A 25238-nucleotide genomic window follows, 5' to 3' on the forward strand; every position below is an offset into this window, starting at 1 on the left:
CCGGTAGTAAAAAAAATTGAAACCTACCACTGCTGCAAATCCCCGAGGGGAGAAAAGACAGGCACATCTATATATATGTTGAGCTGCTGCAGAATGTCTTTAAAAGAGACCTGGCTGATTCATGCCCAACCTTCACAGAGCACAAAGCTTTTATATATTTGAGTCTTAGTACAAAAAGTAAAAAAATAATTTAAAAAATCTACCACCATTAAGCCGACTGTCCAAGCACAAGAAAGAAGCAAGACCAGAAAATGCTTAATGAGGTTTTCAAGTTTAGTGATTTTATTCCTGAGGAATGGGTGAGAAGATAAAAATATAGTCTAGTGCATTAGGGATGTTAACTGAAGTTACCAATATTTCTTAAAAATTGGATAATAATTATTGGTACAAGAAATTCAAAAGAATTTTGAAAAACACAATTGCCTTTATTGAGCTGTTACCTTTATCAGTCATTTCTGCAACCAGTTGGACAGTTTCCTCCCATATGGTCTAGCGGTTAGGATTCCTGGTTTTCACCCAGGCGGCCCGGGTTCGACTCCCGGTATGGGAAGAAGGATTATTTTTAAAAAAAAAAAACTCTATTCACTGTGCAAAACAACTAAAGCAACCCCTCTGCATTTTGTTATCCGATCGAGAACTTATGGGAAGACGGTTTCGTCCCTCGGGACTCTAAAAACAAGTGAACCTTAGACAAAGCTTGTTACCGACATTTTGCGTTTAAAAAAAGATGTTTAGAGAGTGGCCACATTATGCATTTCGGCCTCTTTATAGTTAACGTACTCTCTTCTGTGTGTTTGTGTGTGTGTAAATAGGACATGAAAAAGAAAACGATTTTTTTTTTGCAGAAAAAAAACGGCCAGCGTCCAAAGGCTACTCTGGGACCAGACTTGCATTTGCTGAGACTTTTAAACGCGCATTTCTCTGGCCTGTCAGTAGGAGTCGCTACGCCTTTAGAACGGCTTTCAAAAAGTACCGCGATGCGGGGAGGGGAAAGCACAAGGAGGAACAGAGAAGTCTCGGTCAGGTTGCGAGCAGGAATAGGGGCCTTTAATAAAAGTAAACTAGGCTAAAAGAAAATTGATTAACTAAAATTGTGCTTGTAGCCATGTTACCTGGATATGAGAAATATCATGTTTATTGATATTTATCTGATATTCCATCCCTGGGCCTTTGGCTGTTTGAATTAAAATATATAATTGGTGCCAAGTGGTTCATGCTGTCATTTTTAAAAGTTTAAACGTAAAACTATTTCTGCACATGCCTGTGTTCAGCTATATGTGCTTGATCTCCTGGCTCATTTCATCGAAATAATACAATTTATAATTACCATTAAAAAATAATAATAAAAGCAACGTAGCCTGGGGTGGCACAAAAGGATCGCAGTGGCCACATTTTTTAATAGTCTTATGTAACAGGCATAATAGTCTTATGCCTGTTCTTATGTAAAGTTGCCTCTAAAGTTGCAATGTGAGCTCAAATCTGTCTTGCAAATAAATTAATAATAATAATGCAATAATGCAAAAACGGGCGGTGGCAAGAATCCTCTAGTTTTTGGAGACTTGAGAAGAGGTAACAGTTGGAGGGAAATTGCATTTGGATCCACGCATGGATTCGCATCCTTAAAGCACCGGCTGAATTATTAGAAGCGACCAAGTTGGAACCCTTATCTCTTTTCCAACCTCTTCAGTCACTTTTTTCCACAGCTTTCAGCAAAGCGAGAAGGGCTTCCTCTGTCCAGTTAGCGCCGGCCCAAGAGAAGGCCAGCCTCCCGCTCTTCCTTAAGACCAAAACTCCCTTGCTTGGAGAAAGTGATCAAGACGGCATTGGACAGCAGAGCAGTTTACATGCAGGATCGTCCAAAAAGGCCTTGGATTCAAGGCAGGGGTGAAACCCAGCAGGTTCTGACATGTTCTGAAGAACCGGTAGCAGGAATTTGAGTAGTTCGGAGAACTGGCAAGTACCACCTCTGGCTGGTCCCAGAGTGGGATGGTAATGGAGATTTTGCAGTATCCTTCCCCTGCCATGCCCACAAGCCACGCCCATAAAACTGATAGTTAAAATTTTGAATTTCACCACTGGTTCAAGGCAAATTTCCATCAAACATAAGGGCGGATCTGTGGATTTGACTTGCCCCGAAATGAATTGGAATCTCTCTACTTTCCTGGAGAAGTCGCCTAGAGCAGGGGTTAACAACCTTTGCAATTTTAAGTTCTGGGAGTTGAAGTCTGCCAGGCTTAAATTTGCCACGGTTGGAGACCCCTGGCCTAGCGTCTGTATCCCTGGATATCATATTACATTAATTAATTCCTACAAATCTGGTAGTGGCAGAACTTAACTCAGAACTTCAGATTGAACTTCCGGCGGCTGAACCAAACTTTAAGCACTCTCCCATATGGTCTAGCGGTTAGGATTCCTGGTTTTCACCCAGGCGGCCCGGGTTCGACTCCCGGTATGGGAAAGTTGGAATTTTATAGTACCGTTCTCTCCCATTGTATTCTGTTCCTATTCGCTAATTCATGAAAATCGGATTTGTCGGGTTTTTTGCCTTTGCAAAAAATACTTAATACGACTTTTCACGCAGAGTTGCTGCTTTTAAAAGGGAGCTTCCCATTTTATATTTTATAAGTTACAGCAGATGCGTTTTACGAAGCCCTCTAAGAAATCAATGATCAGGATATTTCTCATAAACTAATACAAATCACCTCCATATTCCATTTGCCCAGTTAATGCATCAAACTCTGTGTTTGTCCTCTTTTAAGAATCTTGCTTATATTGAAAGGTAACACTTTAGAACCCCTGCTCTTTGTAATCAAGTAAAATTTCAGTGGGCTTTAATGCTTTTAATTAGGAAGAGTATTTGTAAAGGAGGAAACCCATTTTTAAATTTAAAAAAAAAATCCTTTTCCCATACCGGGAGTCGAACCCGGGCCGCCTGGGTGAAAACCAGGAATCCTAACCGCTAGACCATATGGGAGAAGATGTAATTTCATTACTTGTGATCTAAGTTGATATTATGACGTTTAGTATGTTCTCACTTTCAACCATGTCTTATTTTCGGTTTTAAAACGACAGAGAAAAGTGTACAGTACTGTACAATATTTTGAAATTGGCGGCGGGGGATGCAAGAGAATTCCTAAAATCAAAATGAAGCACACACACACCTGGAAAAAAAAAACCCTTCTTCCCATACCGGGAGTCGAACCCCGGCCGCCTGGGTGAAAACCAGGAATCCTAACCGCTAGACCATATGGGAAGGACTTACAAAATTGTTCCAGGAAATGGTGGTCCAATCTAAGCCGTAACAATCGTCTCTGCCCCTACAGGTACGTTGAGGAATTGCAGCGTCGTCCTTCAAAATCCAACCTCCTTCATATAAGCGTTTTTGGAAATCCTGATGGTTTTCAGTAGAAAAGTGGGAGGTTGACGTTTTAAACACTAATATGCCCATGTTTGAAAACTGAAACTCCAAACCCAATTAAAATGCGCAAAATAAAACAAGGATTTAAAAAATGTCTTTTCCTTGTCAGTTTCATTCCCCCTTCACCAATTCTTTTCGAATAATGGGAAAAAAAATCACTATTAGTTTCGTTGTTATGCAGCGTTTCTCAACACCTTTCTCAACAACTTTAAAACGCGCGGATTTCAGCTCCCGGCTTTCCACAGCCAAAGTGCTGGCTGGGGATTTCTGGGAGTTGATGTCTATAAGCATCTTAAAAAGTTTCTGGGGCTTGAGAAGAATTACAGCTCTAGTGGAAATTGAACGGGTCTTCCAAAGCAGGGGTCTCCAACCTTGGCAACTTTAAGCCTGGCGGACTTCAACTCCCAGAATGCCCCAGCCAGCTTTGCTGGCTGGGGCTTTCTGAGTTGAAATCCTCAAACTAAAGATTCGGGCTGCCTTAATTGCCAGTCCTGGAGTGCGATCAGTGGAAGACAGTGGCTTCGGCTGATCCCTGCAGATGCCTTCAAACCAGATTAGGGAGATTCATGAAGAAGACTTTGGGTGAGTTGCGTCTAACTTTTCCCAGACCCGAGCATAATAAGCAACCTACGCAGGTGCGTTTAAACCTGCCCTCGTTCAATTGTGCACCTGCCTCGAGACATTTACACGTACGCCCACGGCGACACCGACACGCATCGCTTTCCTCGTAAAAACGGGGTCATTATATCCACGCACAGAAATCAGACCCTGCGCGCGGTTTCTGCGGGCAGATCCCAGACCTGCGCCTGAGATGAAACGTCCTGATCTTTCGCAAAAAAAAAAAAAAAAAAGAAAGAAACGTATTAACTTCTCCACCAGAGGCAAAAGATGATCCTCCTCCCCTTTGGAACCCCAGTAGCTGCAAAAGCCGATTGATGCTTCCCTTCTCTTGTCGAACGCTACGAAAACAAAGGGCATAGCTCTTTAAGGGTCACCATGGCAACAATGAAAGGAAGGCTGCTTCCAGAATCAGCCGGAAGTTATCTGCACCGGATTCCCCCTCCCCCCCGCCCTCCCCTCCATAAGCACGCATTGCCCAATCCAAGCAAGCGAAGATGCTCGGCTTCTGGCAGGAAGTGATCCCAATTTGATGGGCAGGTGCCAAAGCTTATCGGAGCGGGAGGCGGGGTTTTAAGGGGCAGCTGGGTCCCGATGCTGCTGCTAGGGCTCTTGGGTGAGGGTATAATGAAGGGGCTGGGAGAGTAGAATGGAAAGAAAGGTGATGGAGCAACGGAGAGGGGAAGGGAGGGCAGAGATATTTGGGAGGCCTCAAGGGAATGGGGACCAGGAAGAAGTATGGCCAGGGATGCTATGGAGCAGTGGTTTTTGTAGGGGTTGATGAGTTGATAGATATGAACCATGCTTGGATAGCAAGGAAAGGAAGACCTAGGAAAGGCTATAGATAAGCACATATTCCTTGGATTCCACCTACAAATCTTCAGGAGGTTGTGTATTGTACACAAGAGGTTGTGTACTTCCTTTCGGGAACTCAACCATGGGGTGGCACTGCTTATCTGTACCATATTAGGCATCTAGGGGAAGCAGATAAAACTCTCCGCAACCCCTTGCTGGGAGCAAGAGTAGGTTTCGAGCAGCATCATAAATTGTTAGTGTGGGGAGTACCAATATTTATCGTTCAAATCAATACAACTAGGGAGCAAGTTATCCAATTTTTAGAGGGACAAGGAATGATAGGATGGTAGGGGTTAAGAGGAATTTGAAAAAGAGACTGGGGAAACCGCTGGACTGAAGAGAGGTAGAGATTTCAGGGGAGGGGGGCACAAAGGAAGGGGTAGGATGTCAAGCATGGCTCTTGTGGACAAGCATGCAGGATGGTTTGGGAAGTAGGAGCTGAAGGGGGAGAAATGGCAGATCACCAGGTGAGAAAGAGAACAGAAGGATCCAGAGATTCATCCCTCTGCATCCCTTACCCCCTCTGCTTTCTCACAGAGACAGTGGGGACGATGGGGCTGGTGGCTTGCAGAGGGGACTGAGCCTCTGCCTGTGAAGAGGCTTCAACTGTATGCCCCCCTCCTCCCCCATCATGGAGCCCTTGAAGGAGCGGGCTGGGTGGTGCGCAGGGTACCTGGGGGAGGAGGCTGTGGCTGAAATGAGACCTTTGCTACAAGAGAACGCTGGCCAGGTGAGTATCAGGAGGGCCACTCATTGGGTCTCTCTTCTTATTACTATCTTCTGCATCTTTCTTTTGTGTGCAGTCATCATGACCCAAACTCTGTTCAATAAGGCCAATTACATTTGTCTAAGAATATGAAAATGGCTTTGCTGGGCTGAGGTTTCAAGAAAAGTCAGAACTCAAAGCTGAAAGTATGGCCAGAGCAACACTTGCTACTAATTTTTCTGTCTGGCTTATGGAATCACTTCAGCATCAGTTCCATTGTTCTGTCGTCTGCATTACAAACGCCATATTCAGCAGATCAGATGAAAAGCTAGCATATATACAGCATTGGACTGCAAGCTCATAAATAGAGTCTGTAGGTGATTCTCAGTGCTCTGAATCTAGTGGCTGATTGACAGGGTAGCCCTGCAGGCCAAATCTAAACCAACTATTCTTGGTCGTGATTCTTTGAAGGAGGAAGTTCTTTATCTTATTTCTGGGCCTATCTGTTATCCCTTGCATCAAGAGGGAAGGGACCTTGAACTTCTCTGTTAATCTATCAGCAGAGTACTCCTCTATGTAGCATAAAAGGGAAATGTTATTCCCGGTTTCCTTTCACTCCTCCTATCTCTTCTCAGATTCTCTCTCTTTCTATAGAATTGCATTGGCCAGTGTATGCATCTTCTTTTTCAGGATGGTATTGAAATGAAGGTTGAGCCCACAGGCTGGGGATCAGACGATCCAGAGTTAGAGGAGGATGACACTGGTCCAGATCCTGTGCGGGTCTTGATGTTGCCACTTCAGGCCCAGCATGCCATGGAGAAGATGGAAGAATTTGTTTTGAAGGCAAGTTACACCAATTAAATTAAGCCTCCTTGGGTGCCACACTCTTTGTAACTTCATTCTTCTACAACTGTTGTCCAACAGTCAACTCTTGAATGAGCCCTATTGATTCTGAGGCAAGCCAGTATGTCACAGCAGTACTCCAGGAAGCATCATTATGACTTCAGCTGCTGACCAACATCCTCCTTCTTCTCAGCTTTACCAAGCTGGGAAAAATAGCCCCGTTTTGCCAAGAGATTGGGAGTGGGAGAATCATAAGATTTTCATCCTTTACCCCGGGGAAGAGAGTCTCCTCTCTGCCATGACAACCCGTTCTGAGACAGCTTCTGGACGGGTTCATAGAGGGGCAAGGCCATCTGGCCACATTACCCAGAACCAGGAAGACCAGAAGGAGCAAAATTGGAAATGCTGTGGGCTCACTCTTCTGACATGCAACTCAGTCACTCAGCTGAGTTCCCTTCAGGTCCACATCTGAGGGAGGCCATGGGAAGGAGACATAAGGCAGCACAAAGAGCAAAAGACCACACTTCCAAAGATCTGGAGGTGAACTACTGCCAGATAAAGGCAAGTGAGAACAGTCTTCTGGATCAGTATTGTCCTCTGTTTTTGTAAGCGATGTCCAGCCTACTTTTGAATTTGACTAAACTTTAGTATGTAAAGTATCTTATCTGGGACTCCCAGAAAATTGTTCCAAACTCATATGTATGTATACATGTATGCATGTATGTTTGTACAAACAGTGTGTGTGTGTGTGTGTGTGTGTGTTACTATATAAGAGCCCACTTCTCAAATAATATCATTACATCTAGGGTCTAGAGTTCCTCACTGCATCATTTGATATTGTGGATCAGCAATGACTAACTTTTAAGAAGGACAGAACATGAATTTGTGATAGAAGGCTGACCAGAATTTCAGAGGAAGGCAGATAATTTATTCACTGAAAAAAAGGAAAGGAAGTTTTGTTTTAGTTTTAGTTTGTTTACATGAAGAAGGTCATGTAGGTGATAGCAGGTAAGGTCTCTTACTCCTGCCTATTTCTTTCCTTTTTCCAGGAATTCATTTCTTCCTTGGTTCATTTTTGGTATTTATGTTAAAAGAAAATACTAGAGGAAAGTGAAGGGAAAAGGAAGGTGGGAAGAAGAGAATCTCCCCTTACCCATTTATTCCTTTCTTCTACCTGCTTTATTTTTCAAAGGGAAGACTTGCAATTAATAGACAATTTCCTATTACCTCTATTGAAAGTAGAGGTAATACAGTAGAATTAGAACTTGAGATACTGTCATAGTCCTATATCCATTTACCTGAATATAAGCTTCATTAAATTCCCTTTGACCTCTAAGTAAAAATGCATCAAATAATACAATGTGTCTCAAATGTTGGATATAAAGATTAGATTAAAATCTCCACTTAACCATGACATTCCCAAAACCTCTGTAAGGGCAGACTTAGGCAATATGTTCCCTGCAGATACCAACAGCACTATTAGACTGCCAGAATCGAATACTTCTTATTGCTGTTCTTTAAACAGCTGCAATTTCTCAAGAAAATTACATCTCAAAATAACTCCATGTTCTGGCATGAAATACTACTATTAATAATAACGATAACAATAATAATGTACCAATACTAATAGGAGCCCTTGGAGCAATACCCAAAGGGATGTCCAGATACATGGACATTTTGAACTTATTAGACATGAATATCATGACTTTGCAAAAAACCACCTTACTCGGAACTGCCTATATACTCAGACACTACCTTAACAGTTCTTAAGTCCTTGGTTAGGACTTGAAGTGTTTAGTGTTTACCAGTCCCAGACTGTGAATCAAAATGAAGATTAACAACAGCAACAATAATAATAAAAATGCACTGGTACATTATGAATCCTAGGTTCTTGGAAAGAACTTGTTGCGTGTGAAAGCTAAAAAATTGGACAGCTATGATTTCACACTGTTGTTCCTATTATTTCCATGCCTCTAAATGATGCAGTGGTGCCCATAGCCTGGAAAGATGGCTTGTTCCTGAAATAAGGCTTTTTGGTCAGTACACCATCCCAACTCAGATGGTTATTTGATTTTATTGCCTTTTTTTTTTTTTTGCAAATAACTCTTTCAACCTCTGTATCCCTCTCTGTAATGGGCTGTGAGACTGTTTTGAGAAACAGGAAGAGGAGCCACAGATGAGGCGACAGTTAAATAAGAGGCAGCTGAGTCCACGGAAGGAGTTGGAGCTTCTTGTCTGGATTACCTCTTAAATTGCCCGGACTGCGGTTGCTCCTCTTGCTTGCTGTCACTCCAGGACATTCTCACTTTCCCTTTTCAAAAAGTTTTCTGAATTTTTGAACTGCCACATTTTTATGACAGAAGCTGTTTGATTTTAACAGTAAGAAATTACAATAGTTTTTTCCCCTCATTGCGGGAATGCTTGTTTTCAACCAGACATTCAGTCAAGATGGAAAGTAAACGCTGTTGGAAACAGGGCTAGCTCTGCTCACTTGCTTGTCTTCTGCAGCTAACAAATGAACAAACAAAGCAGAAGGGGTTGTGAACCCAGTGCATTGTTAAAGAAGAGCCTGAAACCTATTGATGGCTCCTGCTGTGGTTAATCATGATCTTTAAAAAAATTTTTAAAAAAATTACACCTTGTCTCTCTTCAAGGACCTCAAGTCAATAGAAGTAGCATTCTTTGTATCCTGCCCATTTTATCCTCATGAAAAGTCTGTGAGGTGGACTAGACTTGTTTATAACAAGAGGTTCTAACTGGAGATTGCATTGGAAACTTCCTGATGCAAAAAACAATAATCAGTTTCTTTAAAGTTAATTATAGCTGGAAGATACCCCACTGCCTGTTTTCAAAATACAGAATCAAGGCGAGGGAGTGCATCTCCATACCAAATGCATATGCCCATGTCATTCGTTTGGTTTGATTTACCTTTCAAAGTTTTTTTCAGGATGAGGTCCACACTTTAGCTCTGGGTGGCCTATGGTGGCTGAGCATCAGAAAAAAAAGAGACAGGTCCAGACAGTGCATTTAAACTAAGAACAGACTTATTTTAAATTACATTAAATTCAATGCATCCTTTGAATATAATTTATTCTTGGTGGATTCTATTAATTGCCTCCACTTTGGCATGAAAAATAACAATTTGCTTGGAACATTTGAAGGGCCCCATCTAAATCTTGGGGGGGGTGGGGAGATAAGCTGTGCAACTTTGCCCTAACTTCAAAGCACTTTGGAACCTTGAATTTTTTTTTGGTCATTTAATGACCCCGTAATTCCTTGCATCAGGGTGGAGTTGGGGCAACTGAATGAAGCTGAGTGTTTACTGGCCGGATGCCTTTCCTGTCGCCAATGCAGAGTTCACAGCAGAAAATTTCTCATTGTGCCAAGAGAGAGAAATATCTGCCGCTACCTAGGATTACAGCCTCTTGATTGTGAGGTGAAAGCTTATAAGGAATTAAGGCAAAAAAACCAACCCTCTATCTGGAAACTAAATGATGTGAACACTAGAAAAATTCTTTCTGAAAACACTAGAAATTCTTCTCTCCCCGGTTGGGTTTTTTTTTTCCCAAGCATACCATATCCCCAAGTATTCAAATGCACTCACTGTTTTGATGTTCTCAGCTCGCAGAAGGAAAGGTAGGCAAGCTCTTTCTATGACGCTTCTAGGCTCTCTTCTGCTGTTGCAGGTTTGGGAGGGCCGTTGGCGTGTTATGCCCTATGATGTGCTGCCTGACTGGCTGAAAGACAACGATTTTCTCCTGCATGGACATCGGCCACCCATGCCTTCTTTCCGCGCCTGTTTCCGCAGCATCTTCCGGCTCCACACCGAGACTGGCAACATCTGGACTCATCTGCTTGGTCAGTCACAGGGCAGAGGACTGTATAATAGCTCTATAGTCTGAAGGGGAACAAAGAGGGTGGGAAATAAATTGCACTCCACTGCATCGAACTCTTTGGTTTCTACAATATAAGCGCTTTTTCACCTTTTTTTTTAACAAAACAGCATAAAACTTTGCTCAAAGTGATGATTCTCCACCAGTGGTGTTTAATGACAGCTGACATTACATCCTTGGCAATAGGAAAGAAAATTTGTTCTAAGCTAAATGTCCTCCTCTACCTTCCCTAATCACCAGGGAGTGAAAGGAGGTCAGGATATAATCAAATTCTTTCTGTGCTTAAAAGATGGAGGAAGGAGGCATCGGTCCTAGAAATAGTGTCCTTCTCTCTCCAGCCTTCCATTGCTATAAAATTGGCCTTCCATTGCTATAAAAGTAACTACCGTAGAAGGATAGAAAGAAGTTTGTTTTCACACAAAGGAAGTACTCCTCTCTCGTGACTTCCTATTTGTATGTAATAAATTGATTCTACTGCCCCACAAAGCTTTTTGGTCCATAGATTGTATCATTATTGTGCAACTAGACGGAGCTAGGGATCCAGAATCTACTTGGCACAATTTTGCATTAAGAAACCATGTCTGCAAAATTAAAAAAAAGCATTTAAAAAAAAACCTATTTGAATTCTACATTGAGGAGACATACATTTTTGTAACTAACCCAGTGACGACAATATCAGGGACTTCATTCTTGGATGTCTTTTCACATAATCATATCTGCCCAGTTTCTTGGGGACAATGTACTCTTAGATCTTAAAATTCTCTTTCACTTTGAGATGTCCAGCACCAAACCTGATCTGACACTGGCTGATACTAGAAAGTTTCTCCAATTAGCTAGGGTAAGGCAATTCGATCAGCCACAATCCATCTCTTGTAATACATACATTTGAGGATTTGTGTGTAAGAGAAAGACCTACAATTTGAAAGATCACTGTGGTCCCAAATCCGGTTTACTGGTAACATGATAAATGTAGGACTAACTCAGTGACTGCTTCTTGAACTTTAAGGCAGCAGGCTAGGCCAGCTTTGGTCAAGTTTTTTGCCTTCCCCTCTACTGGCTAACTGAACAATACTTGCTCTGTCTCTAATAATGTTATTGAAGTTTTTAATAAACATAGTAAAAAACTAATACAAGCTAAACTAGAAGAGAAAAAAAGTTCAGAAGGTCCAAAAAAAGAAAAGAAAAAATAAGACAACAATAAATTAGTCGCTTCCAAGCTTCATTATACTAAGCATAAGCAAATATAATAACTTTTCATCCTCTTTTAAAGTTGAAAAAAAAACACCCCGTACCTCTTCTCCTTTTATCTATGCACATTCCAAAAATCATCTTTTCAAATCTAGTTCAGCAAAAAGTCCACTGTGAGTTTCTAGAAATATCAAGCAAATAGTTTATCCCTGGTCAAATAACTTTACATTTTTTCTTTTCATTATATACAATCTTGATCTTTAAATCATTCCTGTGCAAAATCACAGGATTCGATCTTTCATCACTCTTTGGCATTTAAAAGTCTTCAAAGCTTTCATCAACCTACTTTGTAAATGCCATACACCACTGCTGTATTTTTCAAATTTATTTTAAGTTCTTAAGTCTCTTGCTTAGAGTTTGTTAAATCCAAAGAAGAAAATAAAACTCATCAGGTGTCAAATTAAGCTGCCTTTTTGAATGTCTTTAACATCCATAAGGTAATTAAATTTAACATTTCCTTTGTGATCTTATGAAAGGCTTCACTGCTGCTCAGAACAAAGATATTGTCTTGCTTGGCTCCTGGCATTCAAACCAGCTGGAAGCTACTTTTTTTGTTTCTCATGAGGAGTTGCCATACAGAGCACTCATAGGCAATCTCCAATTCTCCCCTTCTCTGGAGAGACTCGATCAATCTGCTCACTGGTCTTTTGTCTTCATAGAGGTCATCTCCACTCATTTGCAGAGACATCTTCAGTCAACCATGACTCACACCAGAAGCCACTTATACTTCTTCAGTTTCCCATTTCACACATTGATTCTCCCAATTTGAGAAAGGCCTATGAAGTTCCTGAAATGGAGTCTCTTCAGTGGGAGATTCAGAAAGGCCTCCTACAGTCAGTCCCTGCCAAACCAGGGATGTATGTTTCCCATTTCCCAACATGCCCCAGTATTTGAATACATGCAGAAACATTTATATATTGGTAACTTTCTTCCCTCTCTTCAGGATTCCTCTTCTTTCTGGTTTTGGGCATTGGATACATGTTCAGTCCCAACATGAAATATGTGGCCCCCATCCAGGAGCGTGTGGTCTTTGGCATGTTTTTCCTCGGAGCCATTCTCTGTCTCTGTTTCTCCTGGCTATTTCACACAGTCTATTGCCACTCTGAGAAAGTTTCTCGCACCTTCTCCAAGTAAGTTGATTTCCCCTCCTCTCTCCATCCTCCCGCAAACTTCTGAGGCACGTGACCAGCAGGCAAGAATTAAGAATCAAGATGTATTCTCTCATAATGAAATGTAAGGACTTATGTTTAAGAGTATCTGAGGCAAATTTCTTCTTTGGCTGATAACTGGATAGCTTTTCTTATTGTAAAAGAAAATCCCCATCAAGCCAAAGTAGATGACCAATCAAGTATTGGGATCTTTCAGGAGTTTGCCAGTCTCCGCCCCCCCCTTTTTTTAATCTTCTGTTCTGTGCTACACAAGCAACCAGAGATGGAGGTGCATCAGGACTCTGATATGCCACTGTCTGGGCTGGCCTGTAGCACCATGCAGCATCTGGGAACAACCTAGGGTCCTGATAGGACCTCACAGCTGATGCTTCACCATTTGAAACTTAATAAAAATGCTGTGCTCCAATTGAAGTTGTATCTTGGAGTCATCTGGCTCATTTTTGTAACAATGCCTCCGAAGTGGTGTTCTTTAGAGCGCTATCAATCAGTGTTTCTCAACCTCCTCAACGTTAAGATTGATAGAATTCTTTATTGGGCAAGTGTGATTGGACACACAAGGAATTTGTCTTTGGTGTATATGCTCTCAGTGTAATAAGGAGAATAAAATACATTCATCAAGAATAAAAAGATACAACACTTAGTGATAGTCAAGGTTACTAACAAGCTATCAAATCGTACTAGGAAACAAATAAAAACAATATAAATTGAAAGATATAAGCAGCATGGTTATAGTAATAAGTGGGAAGAGATAGATATTAGTAAGGAAGAGAATAATAATAGTAATACAGTCTTTAGTAAGTTATTTGACAGTGTTGTGGGAATTAGTTGTTAAGCAGAGTGATGGCATTCGGGACTTCCACTCCCAAAACTCTCCTACATACCTTAACGTTGCTGAGGTTGAGAAACACTGCTATAAATGGTTTCCCAAGTACAGTAAGTCGCAAAGTATATTTATGGTAAATATACCACACACAAGTGTTACACAAGAGGTATTTGGGGGATTTCAGAAGGGGCTCTCACTGTGCTCTTGCTTATCACAGGGAAGCCAATAGACAGCCCTTTTCCTCAAAACTTCTTGAGCCAATAATGGGCGAGCTGCATTTTAGTCTAGTGCATCTTTTCACTTCCTGAGCACTTCCTGATTCTGTTGAGATGACACTCGCAGGCAGCCAAGTCAAAGGTTGTGCTGGGCGAGAATCTGAAGGCTGGCCCAGTGGACCACAAGAAGTGCAGGCCTGAGAAAGAGCCGTGGCTATATCTTGTCTCTGGTTAGTGCTACAGAAGCCTGTAAAATCTGTGGGCAGGGATTATAGTGGGATACCTATGGAGAATGCCTCCATTTTAGAAGGAGGTGACAACATCAGTTAGTAGTTCATAAAAGAGGGTTTCATTGTTTTCCTGACAGTCAAGCCACCATAATGTGACAAAAAATGTGATTCTTCCTTGTAGAAACTGGCATGTAGGTACAATCCTTGCTATCTATGATGTCTGCCTACGTTTCCCATAATATGGATCATCTTGGCAGTATAATGAAGGCTAGAGATTCTGCACAATATCTTGCCCACTGGCTATAGAGAACTGTACTTTAGTAAAATAGTTTAAAGGTTCCTGTAATTTAAACTTTATACACCAAGCCCTGCCCTATGCATGATGTCCACTGATCACCCAACCTTGCTTTCTGTGGTACCTTCTGTACAGATTGGATTACTCTGGAATTGCCCTGCTCACCATGGGCAGTTTTGTTCCCTGGTTGTATTACTCGTTCTACTGCTCACCCCAACCCCAGCTCATCTACCTCATCATCATCTGTGTGCTGGGTATAACTGCCATCATGGTGTCGCAGTGGGATCACTTTGCCACGCCACAGTATCGGGCAGTGCGGGCAGGTAACTATTCTTGATTTGACTGCATCCTCACACTGCTACATTATGTGGAGAAACCTGTTAAATACGGGAAATACTGTTAGTTGCTTTCCAGTCTTTTGGTTCTGTTTCCTTTCCCTGGTCTTTCCACTCCTCTCTTCCCACAACTCTTTCTGTTTTTGGCCACACAGTTTTCACTAGTTTTTGGAGTCCTCTATTTATATGCTTCTGGAAACCTCAGGGGTGCCAAGATTCCAAGACCTTTCATGTATTTTTCAGTTGTGCCAACTTTGGTACACAAAAAACACTCATAACCTGATCATTGGAAACCGAAGTGATTATATAATATAGAGGAACTTGCCTAGCACAATGCAGCTTTCCTAAACCTAACATTGTCCAAATGTGAAGAAAGTCCAACATGAAAAAATAGTAAGTCATCCCAACCAATGGGAACAGCTGGCACATTAAGTTAATATAAAAGATGCAGGAACAAAACAGTGACTAGCATAATATGATAGCTAACGCCAACAACATCAGTTCAATATGAAAATATGTGTGTGGTTTTGTTGTCTAACTTTGCAACACCTGCTCCTTCATTAGCAACATTAAGACTCCAATTTGGGGGTTAAGTTTTTATTAGTTGGATTGATGTTAAAGCCATGGAACTGTCTGTCCAAGTTACATTCTCTCTTTCTTTTTGGGGTAGGTGTATTTCTGGGCCTAGGGCTGAGTGGACTAGTGCCCACCCTCCATTTCATGTTCACTGAAGGTTTTATCAAGGCCACAACAGTGGGACAGATTGGTTGGCTCTTCCTCATGGCAGTCCTCTACATCTTGGGAGTGGGCTTGTATGCTGCCCGCATTCCTGAACGTTTCTTCCCGGGCAAGTGTGACATCTGGGTATGTCTTTGGCAAGAAAATATGGAAGAAAGATGGAAGTATTAAAACTGAGAGTCTTCATATGAGCTCCACATTATCTTTTCTCTTGGTAAAAGCCATAGCTTCATTCTGTGATAAATTTGACATTTCATTTTGTCACATCCAAAATATCAGGAGGCAGATTAAGATAAGTACTTTGCCTTGGCAAACTGTAAGGGCCCATACCAAATCAGACAAGGTAGGCAACCTTTTTTTCAAACAAGAGAAATGGTGACATGCTAACATTCCCAAAATAAGCCGAGTGACATTTTTGCCACCTCCCAGGTTTTTTTTTTTAGGAAGGAGAGAGAATACAAGGAAACTTAAGGATAGCCTACCCAGAGGATGTGACAGCAATCCATAAAAGCAAGACTTAAAAAAACACAAGTCAAATATATATAAAATTATGCATATTATTAATATATTTAATCAATGTGTGTTTGCATGCAAGCAGTATAGAATTAATGAAAAACTCAGAGTAAGTGCTGCGAAACACTTAGATGGCAGATTTATATGATCTGAAGAGAAACCAGGGTATGAGTACACAATGCATGGCTCGGCTGGAGATCTTAAGTCACAATTCTTTATTGGCCAAGTGTGATTGGACACACAAGGAATTTGTCTTTGGTGCATATGCTTTCAGTGTACATAAAAAGAAAAGATACATTCATTAAGAATCATAAGGTACAACACTTAATGAGTCATAGGGTACAAATAAGCAATAAAATCATACTAGGAAACGATCAATATAAATCGTAAGGAAAAAGCAACAAGTTACAGTCATACAGTCATAAGTGGGAGGAGATGGGAAATAGGAACCATGAGAAGTCTAATAGTAATAGTAATGCAGACTTAGAGAAGTTTGACAGTGTTGAGGGAATTATTTGTTTAGCAGTGATGGCGTTTGGGAAAAAATTGTTCTTGTGTCTAGTTGACAAATCCTAGATCCAAAGAAGCCCCAGCTTCTTTGTTTTTTGTTTAATTTGTGAATGTCAAGAACAAAAAGAAACCTCATAATGTGGTGATGGTCAATATGAGGCAGGTTGGGCTCCAATGCCTCTCTTCTCCTTTCTTCCTAGTTCCATTCTCACCAGATCTTCCACGTCTTGGTGGTCGCAGCTGCCTGTGTCCATCTTCACGGGGTCTCCCAGCTGCAGGCATTCCGCTCATCGCTGGGTGGCAGCTGCACGGAGAACACTGTGCTCTGATACCTTTTGAGGCCCAAGGGACACCTCTGCTGAATGAAGGCAGCCCTCCTGTCACCCTGCGCACTTCTGGATATGGACCACGAGGGGCAGGGCCTCTCTTAAAGGGCACTGCACCAAGTCTCCGTTTGAAAAACAATCTTTGTGTCCCAGGTCTTCTTTGCGGTTGGGGGATGGCTCTCCTTTCCTCCATTAGGGCAACCCACACGTGAGCCTATGTATGATATGTGTGAGCATGTGGATTACACGTGTGTGTGATTTGCCAGCAACGGGTGTAAGGCTAAAGAGATGGGTAGGCATTTAATCCCTTCAGACAGCTTAAAACGCAGGTCCATGTGGGGATTCATATAGAGCACGATGGATGCGTACAGTTATCTCCCAGAAGCTAAGGAGATGTCTTTTAAAAAAAACAACAATGAAGTATTCTCAGGTCTGTCCAAGCCGTGCATATTTGTTCAGTTCTATTTGTGAACTGGTGCTCTTTTAAGAGGCGGCTTATTTTCAGACGGGTGCCAAGAAAGCATGTCGTCTACTGAAATACGCAACAAACTATTTTTGTCCCATCAAAAGTAAAAAGTGAGGGAGGAAACCACATGATAGGGTGATTGAATTGGCTTTGTTGCTGGATTGCTTGCTTCTCCATGGAAATGTAGGTTATCAGTCTAAGAGCTAAGCCTACTATCCAGACCGACATCGGCATGGATGACTGGGACACACCTATTCCCCCGTCCCGCGCCCGGGGTAAAGATGGATGCAGTTATATGCCAGTAAGCCCCCCACTCCACCCTCCAAGATTTGTGGATGTCTAAATGTGTCAGCCTTCCCGGGTTTTTAGGGTACAGAAACTTTTCCAATCACAACTGCATAGGGAAAGATCAGGGCTTTGGCTGGAGAAGCCTCCATTTTTTTTTTACCATCAATTTACTAGTTTGGAAATTACAGTAGCTGTTGCTTAGTTCTCTGTTCTTTAATCCCTGACAAATAGCTTCAAGGGTAGGACATTTCTTAATAATAGATTGTGTTTATGTCTGTGTATGTAGTGAGGGATCAGGTTTCTTCTTCTCCCCAAGAATCTCGATTACAGCAAATGAAAATCATCTGAACTGAACTCTCATTGATCCTCCATCTTTTGAAGGACTGTCAGTCTATTTGGTGTTTTGCTACAGAACCCTCACCCTTTTTCTGTTGAAGATGTGGTGTGAAGGGAAAAGCCAGTCCAGTGTAACACAAGAGTCTTCTTTCTTTACGCATCCCTCCCTGCTACTAGAAGAGCAAGGGGCTCCAACTTTCATCCTGGATGGCACAGTGATACAACTTCTTTGGATGCTGTCGGTAAAACAGGTATACCAGTCTTGTAAGAAAGAGCCTAGAATCTGGATCTGAACACTGAAAGTTCCCTGCAATCAAACCCATAACCACTGGACTCCAACATCAGCCACACCAATTCCCAAAACGCTCTTCCCTAACCTGATTGCCTCTGGATTCTCAGTCTGCATAACCAATGTATCTGGAGATGATACAGCTGCTTAAAGTCTGAGTAAATGCCCATCCTCTCTCTCCTGCAGCAAATTCAGTCTCCTTTTGAAGTGATTTAATAACTGTAAAGCACAAAGAGTTAAGATGCCCAGGCAGGATGGGGAGGCCAGTTTCTTATTAATTTATTGATAACATCTATTGATCAATCTAAGTGGTGCTTAGTACAGTGGAGATGGTTCTAGTTCTTTCAGGATACAGTGGAATTTATAGGGAAAAGAAATGGAGGAACAAAAAGAGGTCAGTTATAAAGACAATCATCTGGATTCTTTTCTGAATGATCTGGTTTGACTGCTATGAAAATGTGAGCGGGGAAAAAGACCGTTATCTAAGATATGCCATCTACTTTGTTCTGAGTTACAAAGCTGCACTATTCAATCCAGAAACTGGCCAGCTTTGAAGAAGAGGGGCAACTAGGCATAGATACTTTTGCCTCTAACCCTAACCCTAACTCTAGGCCAGGCCCTTTTGGGATTGGTGGTGGAAGCACTTTTTATCATGGTACCATATCGAGAAGGTGTCACTTCTCTAGAAACGATGGGACATGTTGGAAAGTAAGCGTGGAGACCATACTTCCAAAGGGAGAACTAAACATAACAAAAGGGTGCATGGCTTTTGACCTACCAACCCAAACCCAGCATATTGGCAGGGTGTGGCAGCTTCCAAAAAGTTTGATCACAATACCAATCCATACCTTTGTACAATCCCAAGCAGGCAAGCAGAATGATTTAGTACCTCCAGTGGATTGCTAAACAACGCTAGTCAGCTGGGTTTATATTGGAGACTGGGACAACAAGTAGAACAAGCTAGATTTAACAGGATCTACTATTGATATGTTCCCCTGAGATGAAACAACCAAGAGGGAATGTCTTTTAAAATACTTTTTCCCACAACCCTTTTTTTTTTTAGAAATGATGCTTGATTTTCTGGATCGCTTGCTAGAGTACAAATTTCACAGAAAAAAAACGATTTCCCTCAAATTCCTAGGTTCTATTCCCAACCTGGAAAGATGAAGCAACAGCTCCAACTTCCCAGTCCTATTACAATCCCAAAGGGGTTCTGTTACTTGGTGGGTCATAACAGAGGCCAATCAAGTATAAATTAAAATTAAGCACACTGAGAAAAATTAATTTACTACAAACCTCTATACAGGGTTTATGACTCAGCCTCGCATTCCCAACTGTTCGATTCAAAGCAGGGCACTTGCACAGCCATTGAATTCAAATTGCTCTGTACATAGTAAACCGTGAGTCCCTTTGTGATATGCTCTAAACCCATTGCTTCCTCACCCCATACTGTAAAGTGTCTCCACTCTGCACTGTTCCATGGTTCTCTTTTCTCCTGATCTTTGTGGGAAGCGCTAAAGAGCGTCTTTGTTTTTAAGAGTTTGGTTATTTTTCTACTGGCCATTGTGATAAAAAAATTCTTAGAGATCAGACACTTTAGGGAAAAGAATAGAAAGAAAAATGTAAAAATATTCAAAGTGTAATATTAATAATTATAAAAATAAAGAAGAATGTTTCCCTAACTCAATATGACTGAAGTTTGATTCTTTCAAACTGGAATTAAAATTGATGGCTGAATGGAGCCTCCCACCCTTTATTAGAGCCGCACATTTCTGTTGCTGGATTCTGAATTAAATAATGAAAAACTATTTTCACACATTGGCTGTTTTCATACAACATACTTCAGGTTTAGTAAGATATCATGTAGCTGCATCTATACAACATACAAGCTTATTTTTAATCTTGGAGAAGGGCTTTTTTCAAAATTTTCCTTAACCTAATTAGTTGTTTTCTGGTTTGAGGTACTGTAAAAAAACAATATGACTTAATTCAGTATATAATGGTACCTTGGCACTCATCATTAATTGATTCCGGGAGGTGCAATGAGTACCAAAAACTATGAGTAAGAAACAAATTTTTCCCACAAGGAATATTGTAGTGAGCCACAAGACAGTCTACACGAACAAGTTCTAGCTTGTGTATCAAGTATCAAATGATGAATACAAATTTTCATGTCAAAATATGTTGAGTATCAAATTTGATAAGTTTCAAAGCAGCCGAGTACCAAGGCACCACTATATAAGTTAAGTGTATCCTAGATACATAGTTATGGGGAACGTTTAGGAAGCATATGCTTGGCCAGCGATGGAAAGAAAGTACCACTACATGTAAACTATGTAATATTTCTGTTAAATTCAGTAACTTATTAATGCAACAGAAGACCTCGTGATCAAATCTTGAGCAGGTTCTCAGGAGGCAAGAGGTCCTTTGGATAACCTGATTGTGCAAAGTTGAGTGTTTTAAAGTTCAAAGCCAGCACTACGTTGAAGCCAGACAGGTAGCCAGTGTAATTAGAACAGAATTGTTATTGTCTGTCCTGCTTTCTCCATAATGCTCTAAGTAACTAAACTAAGGACTGTATGGATAATATCACTGCAGGCTAACAGCTACATTAGAATGAAATAAATGACACAGCAAATGGGCTTTTACACCCTTGGACATTATTTCTGATTAAGATAAAAGCTTCCGCTATACAGTCATATCTAACTCTAGAGCAGGGGTGGGCAATTAATTTTTATCAGGGGCCGCATGAGAAGCCTGAATTGTGTCAGAGGGCCACCAACTTTCTTTCATTGTAAAATACTTAAATTAAATATTTTGAATAGCTGGTACTGATAATCAGAAGAATAAAGCACTCTGTAAATATGTATATTAGGTTATGTGAAACTGTGGTCTATTGGTTAAATAAGAAAAACAATTATTGAACCAGTGCAATTTATTTTTCAAAATAAAAGTTTAAAAAAAAGTTTAATTTATGGTGTTTATGATTGGCCTCACGCGGGCCGGACAGGGACGTACAAAGGGCCGGATGTGGCCCGCGGGCCTTAATTTGCCCAGGTCTGCTCTAGAGGGAAGTGCTCATCTTAGCCAAAGGAGCCAGCATTGTCCGAAGACATTTCCATCATTCATGTGGCCAGCATGACTATATGCTGAGGGGCACGGAACGCTGTTCGCTTCCCACCAAGTTATTCTTGATATTTTAATCAATTCTAGAAGATATTAATCTGTTATTTGGCATTATTTTCTTTTCTAAAGAAATGCATTTCTACATCTTTTATATAAACATATAAGTCATATCATCAGATATGACTGGCAGAAAGAACTGGATCTACCTGGCCTCAATTTAAAAGTCAGGATAATAAATCTACCTGAATCAAATAGTGACGTTTTTCCTGGCTGTGTTATTTATACACTGGAGTTGGGTTATAAAGTTCAATGTTTCCTGAAAATTAAATTCTCTGACTAGAAAACAAAGAAACTGAACAATCCTTGTTAACATATGAAGAAAAGGATAGCCATTCCTTTAGGTTCAGAAGGCACATTAGAATATTGGAAAGCATGTCATAGTCACTTACAAAATCTTTACCCTTCTTTTAGAATAGAATAGAATAGAATAGAATAGAATAGAATAGAATTTTTTTATTGGCCAAGTGTGATTGGACACACAAGGAATTTGTCTTGGTGCATATGCTCTCAGTGTACATAAAAGAAAAGATACGTTCATCAAGGTACAACATTTGCAACACAATTGATGATCAATATATCAATATAAATCATAAGGATTGCCAGCAACAAGTTATAGTCATACAGTCATAAGTGGAAAGAGATTGGTGATGGGAACTATGAAACGATTAATAGTAGTGCAGATTCAGTAAATAGTCTGACAGTGTTGAGGGAATTATTTGTTTAGCAGAGTGATGGCCTTCGGGAAAAAACTGTTCTTGTGTCTAGTTGTTCTGGTGTGCAGTGCTCTATAGCGTCGTTTTGAGGGTAGGAGTTGAAACAGTTTATGTCCAGGATGCGAGGGATCTGCAAATATTTTCACGGCTCTCTTCTTGATTCATGCAGTATACAGGTCCTCAATGGAAGGCAAGTTGGTAGCAATTATTTTTTCTGCAGTTCTAATTATCCTCTGAAGTCTGTGTTTTTCTTGTTGGGTTGCAGAACCGAACCAGACAGTTATAGTTCTGAACAGTGTGGGGTAGTGGGCATCCATCATTTTTATTTTCTACCAAATCAAATGCCACTCTTGTAAATACAAAGGTGGTTTGCTGGTTTACTTATTACCTTTCCACTTAAATTAAGTATTCAAAAATTAAAACGGGTTAAGGCAGGGAGTCTAATGGGCATGAGGGCAAGGGCCATTTATTTTATTTATTTATTTATTATTTTATTAAACTTTTATACCGCCCTTCTCCCGAAGGACTCAGGGCGGTGTACAGCCGAAATAAAATACAGAGTATATACAATTAAAAGAAATTAAAAGAAACTATTAATAAATGGCCGGTAATTTAAAAATTTTAAAAAATTTACAAATGTTTAAAATCTCTAAAACCCCAATTTAAAATCAACTATTTATGCCAGTCCTGCTTGAGTGAATAAGTATGTTTTTAGCTCACGACGGAAGGTCCGAAGATCAGGAACTTGACGTAAGCCAGGGGGGAGTTCGTTCCAGAGCGTCGGTGCTCCCACAGAGAAGGCCCTACCCCTGGGAGCCGCCAGCCGACATTGTTTGGCGGACGGCACCCTGAGAAGGCCCTCTCTGTGAGCGTCTGGTCGATGGGAGGCATACGGTAACAGCAGGCGGTCTCGTAAGTACCGGGTCCTAAGCCATGGGCGCTTTAAAGGTGGTAACCAGGATCTTGAAGCGCACCGAAAGACCACAGGAAGCCAGTGCAAACTACGGAGCAGTGGTGTTACGTGGGAGCCTCGGCGGCTCCCATTACCACTCGCGCAGCTGCATTCTGGACTAACTGCAGCCTCCGGGTGCACCTCAAGGGCAGCCCCATGTAGAGAGCATTGCAATAATCCAGCGAGGCGTAACCAGGCGTGGTGACCGTGCATAAGGCATCCCGGTCAAGGAAGGGCGCAACTGGTGAACCAAGCGAACTTGGTAAAAGCCCTCCTGGTGACGGCTGCCAGATGTTCCTCAAGGACAGCCGGCCATCCAGGAGGGCGCCCAAGTTGCGAACCACCTCCTTTGGGGCCACTAACTCGCCCCAACAGTCAGCTGCGGATGCAGCTGACTGTACCAGTGCCGGAATCCACAGCCACTCCGTCTTGGAGGATTGAGCTTGAGTCTGTTTCTCCCCATCCAGACCCGTCGGCTTCCAGGCACCGGGACAGCACTTGACCGCTTCGTTGGGGTGGTCCGGGGTGGAAAAGTACAGCTGAGTGTCATCAGCGTACAGATGATAACTCACCCGAACCCACTGATGACCTCAGCGGCTTCATGTAGATGTTGAACAGGGTAGGCGAGAGAATCGACCCTGGGGTACCCCACAAGTGAGGCCCCTCGGGGCGACCTCTGCCCCCTGTCAACACCGACTGCGACCGGTCAGAGAGATAGGAGGAGAACCACCGATAAGCGGTGCCTCCACTCCCAATCCCTCCAACGGCGCAGCAGGATACCATGGTCGATGGTATCAAAAGCCGCTGAAAGATCTAATAGGACCAAGGCAGAGGAACAGCCCCTGTCCCTGGCCCTCAGAGGTCATCCACCAACGCGACCAAAGCCGTCTCCGTGCTATAACCGGGCGGAAGCGGACTGGAGCAGGTCTAGATAGACAGCTTCCTCCAGGTGCCGGGAAGCTGCCATGCAACCACACTCTCTACAACCTTCGCTAAAAGCGAAGGTTGGAGACTGGACGATAATTTCCCAAAATAGCTGGGTCCAGGGAAGGCTTCTTCAGGAGAGGTCTCACCACCGCCTCCTTCAAGGCGGCGGGGAAAACCCCTTCAGCTAAAGAAGCATTTATAATCCCCTGGAACCAGCCTCGTGTCACTTCCTGAGCAGCCAGTACTAACCAGGAAGGACACGGGTCCAGTAAACACGTGGTCGCATGCAACCTCCCCAGCAACCTGTCCACGTCCTCGGGAGCCACAGAATCAAACTCATCCCAAATAACCTCAACAAGACGAGTCTCTGTCACCTCGGCTGAATCGTCGCAATCATGGTCCAAGCCATCACGAAGCTGAACGATTTTATCGTATAGATAACCGTTAAACTCCTCGGCTCGACCCTGCAGGGGGTCATCCCGCCCCTCTTGTCAACAGTATGTTCCAGAGGTGGGTTTCAGCAGGTTCTGACCAGTTCTGGAGAACCGGTAATAGAAATTTTGAGTAGTTCGGAGAATTGGTAAATACCACCTCTGACTGCCCCCCCTCCATCTATTCTCTGCCTCCCAAATCCCAGCTGATTGGGAGGAAATGGGGATTTTGCAGTAACCTTCCCCTGGAGTGGGGTGGGAATGGAGATTTTACAGTATCCTTCCCCTGCCACGCCTACCAAGCCACGCCCACAGAACCGGTAGTAAAAAAAATAGAATCCCACCGCTGGTATGTATGTATGTTTCACACTTAACTACCCATTTCCCTTACAGTAGTGTTGCTGTCAGCTAGATTTAATTAGATTTCTTTTTTTCTTAGCTTATGGTTTCAATTTCTTCCACTTCTCTTCTGTCCACTTTGGATAAAGTGGCATTTTTTGAAAGAGAACAGTATGATGGGTACCTATGTCTGCATTGTTAAAACAAAAAACACACCTGCTATCTAGTGTATTGCATCTTCCAATGAATGCAGCAGACCCACATCCTTTTCACTCCCGAGGTATTGCAATAGTTGGTCGTTTTCCAAGTCTCTACTAGTAGCTTTTCTAAAAAATCCCAAAAAAAAATCCTCTAATTATTTTTTTTTGTAATTGGACCTTCTCTGTCTAAGTCATAATTCTCTCCGTGCAATGTTTTTTTTAAAAAACGTGTTTCTCACCTCCAGTCACCAACACGAGAAACCTCCGACGGTCAAAGAAGCGAAGCGCTACTAAGTCAGATCTCTCAGCTTTCCGGAGCTTCCCGATGGAATTCGAAGGAGGAAGGCCAATCAGGAATCAGAACGACTGGTCGATC

At 42.0% G+C, this 25238-nt stretch overlaps 1 protein-coding gene, 1 long non-coding RNA gene and 4 other non-coding genes across 9 annotated transcripts; 3 read left to right on the forward strand and 3 right to left on the reverse strand.

Moving 5' to 3' along the window:
• Positions 1-478: 478 nt before the first annotated feature.
• TRNAE-UUC (transfer RNA glutamic acid (anticodon UUC)) lies at positions 479-550 on the forward strand. The gene has a single exon. It is a non-coding gene; the product is annotated as a tRNA-Glu (tRNA).
• Positions 551-2386: 1836 nt separating this feature from the next.
• TRNAE-UUC (transfer RNA glutamic acid (anticodon UUC)) lies at positions 2387-2458 on the forward strand. Its single transcript has one exon. It is a non-coding gene; the product is annotated as a tRNA-Glu (tRNA).
• Positions 2459-2902: 444 nt separating this feature from the next.
• TRNAE-UUC (transfer RNA glutamic acid (anticodon UUC)) lies at positions 2903-2974 on the reverse strand. The gene has a single exon. It is a non-coding gene; the product is annotated as a tRNA-Glu (tRNA).
• Positions 2975-3181: 207 nt separating this feature from the next.
• TRNAE-UUC (transfer RNA glutamic acid (anticodon UUC)) lies at positions 3182-3253 on the reverse strand. Its single transcript has one exon. It is a non-coding gene; the product is annotated as a tRNA-Glu (tRNA).
• Positions 3254-4627: 1374 nt separating this feature from the next.
• Positions 4628-20314, forward strand: LOC131193634 (adiponectin receptor protein 1-like). Of its 4 annotated transcripts, none has more exons than XM_058174053.1 (7): positions 4628-4652; positions 5429-5621; positions 6288-6440; positions 10127-10298; positions 12525-12711; positions 14449-14636; positions 16610-20314. In XM_058174053.1, the coding sequence occupies exons 2-7, from the start codon at positions 5502-5504 to the stop codon at positions 16945-16947; spliced, it is 1158 nt and encodes a 385-aa protein (XP_058030036.1). In that variant the 5' UTR covers positions 4628-4652; positions 5429-5501; the 3' UTR covers positions 16948-20314. The 4 variants fall into 4 exon arrangements, with proteins under 4 accessions (XP_058030036.1, XP_058030037.1, XP_058030038.1 ...); XM_058174054.1 differs by lacking the exon at positions 4628-4652 and adding an exon at positions 4659-4697; XM_058174055.1 differs by lacking the exon at positions 4628-4652 and adding an exon at positions 15319-15512 and having other exon boundaries at positions 4764-5621; positions 16610-16864.
• LOC131193638 (uncharacterized) lies at positions 15422-25187 on the reverse strand. Its single transcript, XR_009153972.1, has 3 exons — positions 25102-25187; positions 24879-24988; positions 15422-15518 (listed from the first exon to the last, which is right to left on the reverse strand). It is a non-coding gene; the product is annotated as an uncharacterized LOC131193638 (long non-coding RNA).
• Between the last annotated feature and the right edge of the window lie 51 nt (positions 25188-25238).

This window comes from Ahaetulla prasina, chromosome 2 (assembly GCF_028640845.1).
Source record: "Ahaetulla prasina isolate Xishuangbanna chromosome 2, ASM2864084v1, whole genome shotgun sequence".
Classification (NCBI taxonomy): Eukaryota; Metazoa; Chordata; class Lepidosauria; order Squamata; family Colubridae; genus Ahaetulla; species Ahaetulla prasina.

Coding starts and splice junctions, on each gene's coding strand:
- LOC131193634 (XM_058174053.1), top strand. CDS start 5,502: ATGCCCCCCTCCTCCCCCATCATGGAGCCCTTGAAGGAGCGGGCTGGG. Junction 5,622..6,287: donor TACAAGAGAACGCTGGCCAG/GTGAGTATCAGG, acceptor CTTCTTTTTCAG/GATGGTATTGAAATGAAGGT. Junction 12,712..14,448: donor GTTTCTCGCACCTTCTCCAA/GTAAGTTGATTT, acceptor CCTTCTGTACAG/ATTGGATTACTCTGGAATTG.